Source organism: Monopterus albus, unplaced genomic scaffold (assembly GCF_001952655.1).
Source record: "Monopterus albus unplaced genomic scaffold, M_albus_1.0 scaffold28.1, whole genome shotgun sequence".
Lineage (NCBI taxonomy): Eukaryota > Metazoa > Chordata > Actinopteri > Synbranchiformes > Synbranchidae > Monopterus > Monopterus albus.
In genome coordinates, this window is record NW_018127908.1 from 4,271,406 (window position 1) to 4,277,331 (window position 5,926).

The 5,926-nt window shown below is 43.9% G+C and overlaps 1 protein-coding gene across 1 annotated transcript in view; it reads left to right on the forward strand.

Moving 5' to 3' along the window:
* obscnb (obscurin, cytoskeletal calmodulin and titin-interacting RhoGEF b) overlaps positions 1 to 5,926 on the forward strand; it is a gene marked incomplete at its 3' end in the record, with an annotated part of 61,973 nt that overhangs the window by 21,850 nt on the left and 34,197 nt on the right. Inside the window, exons 35-36 of the mRNA XM_020595880.1 lie at positions 1,989 to 2,255; positions 5,191 to 5,457. Of these exons, the coding sequence (XP_020451536.1) occupies positions 1,989 to 2,255; positions 5,191 to 5,457 (534 nt within the window). The remainder of the gene's footprint in view (positions 1 to 1,988; positions 2,256 to 5,190; positions 5,458 to 5,926) is intronic.

The following is a 5,926-nucleotide window of genomic DNA, read 5'->3' on the forward strand; positions in this document are numbered from 1 at the left end:
GCTAAAATCATTCATTTTCTACCACTTAGTCCCTGAACGGGGTCGGCGCGGAGCCAATCCTTGGCAATCGGGTGAAGGCGGGGTACACCCTGGACAGGTCGCCAATCCATTGCAGGGCTAACACATAGATGAACAACCACACATACACACTCCTATGGGCAATTTAGAGACACCAATCAACCTAAGCTGCATGTCTTTGGACTGTGGGAGGAAGCCGGAGTACCCGGAGAGAACCCACACAAGCACGGGGAGAACATGTAAACTCCACACAGAAAGGTCCCGAACCCGTAACCTTCTCGCTGTGAGGCAACGGTGCTAACCATTGTGCCACCATGCTGCCGGATAAAATCATAGTGCATGAAAAATTTACAAAACCACTTCCATAATTTATTTTTGCATCTGCAAGAATTTACACAAAAGGGAAAAAATAAGACCAGAATTACGACTGACAATGTATGTGCCAACTTCTAAGTGTGTTTTTGTTTTTACTCACTTGAGCATCACAAAAAAGTGCAGGCCATCTGTCCTTTAGTTCAGCAATGTGAGGAGCTGAATTCACAATTTCTTCTCGCCTGAGTGCAAAGGTGCGTTGCATGTGTTGATGGATTAGAATCATGTCTCTTTCTGCTGATGCCTTCTTGAACTTCTCCACCATCTCAAGTCTCTGGGTCTCCAGTGTGCCTTTAGTTTCTCCACTGGGATAATTGGGAAGGAAGTTGACTTCCCCTCTTCTGGGTCTTTTGATATTGGCCCTGGATACTGCCCCTTTGGAACTGGTCCTGCTGCACTTTCCTGCATTCACAGCCACATCCCTGATGCCAGCCCTGCTGAGTTTGGTCCTGTAGTTGCCCATTTTGAAGTGCAGGCTGTTCTTCCAACCCTCATACCCTGATTTGGAACCATTTTCTTTCAGACAGGGATGTTTGCTCACAAGAGCTTCTGCAGCCTTGCCAATCTGTTTGCTACTAGGATATGCTGTATACTTATATATTTCAGCAGCCATTGCATCCAGTATGTTGTGTTTTTTTAATCCTGGTTAACTTGATCATTTTGCCCTCTTTCACAAATGCAGAGTTTCCCTCTCTTAGAGCATACTCTACCTCATATGAAAACGCTGGAACCACAAAGATCTCTGGCCACCGGCAAAGATGTTCTGGTGAATCTGTGTTATCAGATAGCAACACTGTGTCATCTGTGCTGGTTGAACTCCTATCTGACTCAACTAATCTAACTATCTTAATAGTTGCCTTGGATTTTAGGTCCTCTATGTTAACTAAATTGCAGAGTGCATTGTCAAACTCTGGGTCTTGAAACTGAAGGCGAAAGTCATAAGTCAGGTTCAGCTTATTTTTCACCTCAAATATGAGGGCACTTACAGTTTCAGGACGAGAGGGCAAAATAAGCCGCTCAGCACTGACATCATCAAGGATGACCCGTAGTTTCAGAACATCAGTCACTCCCATTAGGAACACCTATAAATAAATGAGATAACCAAATAAATCTGTACTCCAATATACAATTTACTTGCACAGACAACTACCCAACACACTGCATTCAGCCATAGATGACATCAGGTAACATCTGGGCCATAGAGTAAAACAGACATTGCCTTCAAATGTGGTCGAGTTTTTCAAAGAAGGTCTAGTTTTCATGGACTGGCCCAGACAGATCTGTAGTCTCCTTCAGGTCACCAGGACAAATGCCTGAGGGTGGCTGCTCTGTATGTCATAGTTTTTTGCCCAGCTGATCTGACTAATGTTCAGTGGTGCTTATACCGCACCCCTCTGGCAACCAAGATATTCTGGTTCTGGAGGGATTTATTAAGTTTTTTTTTTTCTGGAGCAAAGGTTTGAAGAAACTTTTATATTTATTTAAAACAAGTGATTGTGATGCATTTCCAAAGAGAGTCCCACTTCTTTTGCCTTTGTCCTGATTTATTATAAGTTTTTCACCCAATTTTGAGAAGTGATGAAAGTTTTATTGTACAGCATTGCCGCCAACATTTATACAGAAGATGAAGAGTCATGAGGCTGAAGAGGGAGCCGACATCACTCTATGCTGTGAGCTCTCTAAACCTGGAGTCCCAGTGGAGTGGAAGAAAGGAGCACGGGTACTTCAGTCTGGAGAAAAGTACCAGATGAAGCAGAAGGCCTCTGTGAATGAACTCCTGATCAACAAGGTGGTGCCAGAAGACAGTGGAGACTACAGCTGTGTGTGTGGAGACCAGAAGACCACAGCCAGCCTCAACGTAAAGGGTAGGAAGACAGTTCTTTATCTACATATTTAGACATGTTTGATTTGGAGCTAGCATGTCATTACAGATGAAAAATTGTCAGTGTTTGTCTATTGTGTTCTATTTTTGACCAGTTTTATACACAAGTATAACTTTTACATTTTTTCCCCACAATATGCCACTGACCGTTAACCAATTGATACATGCTCAGCCCAACCAGTGACCTTCAAACGGATGTTCAGTTTCAGTCTTGCTCAGATACCCCCACCCCAGACAAACCTCATCCCCCACACTTTTAAAAAGTTTGATTTGGCCCTAAGTGTGTGCAAACTGGGTGAAATTATTTTCTTGCGAACTTGAACTGAGTTTGATTAAATATAAATTCAACTTCAGTTTCAAAAAGGCTTTAACATTTATATATAATTTATTTGTTATTTTGCAGTGACTTATTTAACCTCTGACTGTAGATTTATCACAATATCTTTAAGAACATTTAAATTTGATTAATAAAACCAAAAATCATTTTACTTGATGCAGCAGTGTGATGTTTAATGTGACCAGCCTCAACGTAAAAGGTAGGAAGAGGACTGTCAAAGAGATGGATAATGGGATATTTTTAAAACTTGTACAGAAAAGCTTTGCACAGTGGGGCAAATAAGTATTTGATACACTGCGACGGGTGCGATCAACCACCCAGACATGCATCGCTTACAAAGAATGGACAGTTCTGTATTTTTCGTCGTAGGTATTGTACACCTCAACTGTGAGAGACAGAATCTACAAAAAAACAGGATGCCACTGGCGCAGTGGGTGGCTTTGGGAACGTTTTATTTCAATCTCATGTTGGACAAAAATAAAACCAGTTCAGAACCAGGTCTATTCAATAGGAGTTCGTGAGCTTTCTCTCAAATTCCAGACTTCTTCAGCAGATGGAGTTTGGCCAGTTGTCATGTTTTTATTTTTAAACCAACATAGATTCCAAATAGAAAACTCCATCTGCTGAGGAAGATCATGACATATGAGTGAAAGCTTAACAGCAGCCACTTGGACGGAACGTTCAGTCTCCGTCTCTGTTTTGGGTTTGAACCTTCATGTCAGAGACGATGTGTTTCTTACATTTGATTTGGCAGCTGACGTTAGAGTTTATGCAGTTACATGTAGATACAATGGAATCAGAGCAGGTCAGTGTGTTTTCATGAGTCAGCTGACTGAAGGTTTCTGATGCCCTTCTGTGTCTTCATCGTTATTTTTCAAAAGGACGTAGTTGAAATCACTGTGATCCAGTCTGGGTCACAGTGGAATATGAATAATGAAGAAAAGCTGTGATTTTTGTAATCTCATTTCCAACAATGTGTTCTTTTGTAATGGGCTGTTTTGTGACATTCACTTGTTAAAGCAAAAATCAGGAAATGTTCAGGCCACCTGATCAAACACTGTACAGTGTGGGTTTGTATTTCTCACACCGTGGAGACTCCGTGTCCTTTTGTGAACAAGAAACAAGTACCTGAATGTAAGAAATTAAATTTTACGGTGACATCTTTTAGGCTGAGGTTATGGTAGGTCTTCAGCAAATGAACGCATGTCAATGTAATGTCCACTAAAGTGATGAAACCATGACTCTGTGTGTGTGTGTGTGTGTGCGTTTGTATTACTTACATCATGTGGACCAAAACACACTCACACTGTGGGGACTTGGCCATCCTTGTGGGGACCAGCTTCTGGTCCCTACAGGGAAATCACTGACTTTTTGGGTGTCAACATGGTTTAGGGTTCGGTGGTCAAAATAAGCTTCTTTCAGCTGAGGCCCCTAGCAAAGGTGAAACCTTTTTTATTTCAAGCCGACCTAGAAAAAACCATTCATTGTTATGGTTGCCCCCCCCCTCACCAGGAAGGTGAGGGAGACTTGAGGTTGGACTTAAGTTTGCAGGTCCAGGTGCTAGTACAACAAAAACAGGTTTGAAGGGACAAAAACGCAAAGTAACATAACCGGGGCCATGTGCATACATAATCAAAACAGGGCAGAGATGGTGGAGGAGACCTGGATGAACGTAAACAGATAAACGGACAGCAGGCATCAGGAGAGCAGGAGGATAAGGAGGGACAAGAAAAAAAAAGGTAGCAAAACGAAAACTGAAAATCAACAGCACAGGGACTGTCAGCGTTGAAGTATCGGTATGTTTTGCGAAAACGCATAAGTAACGTGATAAGTCAAGCCAAAACGCACAGTGACAGCGTAGCATTCTAAACACGTCTAATATGCGGTTTAAACATAAAATTTGTCACATACTTTGTGTAGATAATGTAATGTCCCGGTGACGGCAGAGCGTCTGCCAGAGGTATAAATAAGGAGGAAGTCAATCAGCGGGATGCACCCCAGCTGTGTGCACCGACAAACGAGTCGCTAATTACCGAGTGCAACACAGCTGAGGTGCAGAATCCCGCAGATCAAGAAAATAGAGGAGAGAAAGGTGGAGGAGAGGCAGCGGGCCGGAGGAGAGGTAGCAGCCGCCGAGCAGCCCTGACAGTTTCCTGTAGTTCTTGACCAGGTGAGGAGAGTAAAGCAACTAAAGTTATATCAGAGCCAGCTTAGGTCAGAGGTGCCAGAGCTCAGCAGTTTGTCCTCTCCTCCTCTCTCTGATGATGCAGGAAGTTGAACTCTGCTTTCCACAACTCAACACCTCCTGTATGAAGCCAAAGCGTTGTCTCTCTGACACTGTGTTTATTTACATTGTACTGTCATCCATCTCTCTGCTCACTGCAACTCTCAACATGTTGGTCATCATCTCCATCTCCCACTTCAAGTACTCACATATTTAATCACTAGATATGACATGTTTACATGTCCTATTGGATTGCATATTGTGCTTTCTTTTGTGTTCTGTGTTTTATTTTATGCTATGTTTATGTACATTTAAAAAAAAAAAAATTCTCATGGTATGCCACTAATCAATGTTCAGCCCAACCAGTGACCTTCAAACGGAAGCTGGAGAGGCAGGAGGCTGAAGAGGGAACCGACATCACTCTAGGCTGTGAGCTCTCTAAACCTGGAGTCCCAGTGGAGTGGAAGAAAGGAGCACGGGTACTTCAGTCTGGAGAAAAGTACCAGATGAAGCAGAAGGCCTCTGTGAATGAACTCCTGATCAACAAGGTGGTGCCAGAAGACAGTGGAGACTACAGCTGTGTGTGTGGAGACCAGAAGACCACAGCCAGCCTCAACGTAAAGGGTAGGAGGACACATTTTAAAGAGTTAGTCCATGGAACATTTTTAGAACATTGTACACAGCCTTGTTTGTTTGTGTACATGTTTAGATGTTTCGTGGATCTGGAGAAGGCATTCGACTGTGTCCCTCGCAGCGCCCTGTGGGGGGTGCTCCGGGAGTACGGGGTCCGGGACCCTTTGCTAAGGGCCACCCGGTCCCTGTACGATCGGAGCAGGAGCTTGGTTCGCATTGCCGGCAGTAAGTCAGACTTGTTTCCAGTGCGTGTTGGACTCCGGCAGGGCTGCCCTTTGTCACCGGTTCTGTTCATTATTTTTATGGACAGAATTTCTAGGCGCAGCCAGGGGCCGGAGGGAGTCCGGTTTGGGGACCACAGGATTTCGTCTCTGCTTTTTGCAGATGACGTTGTCCTGTTGGCCCCATCAAACCAGGACCTCCAGCATGCACTGGGGCGGTTTGCAGCCGAGTGTGAAGC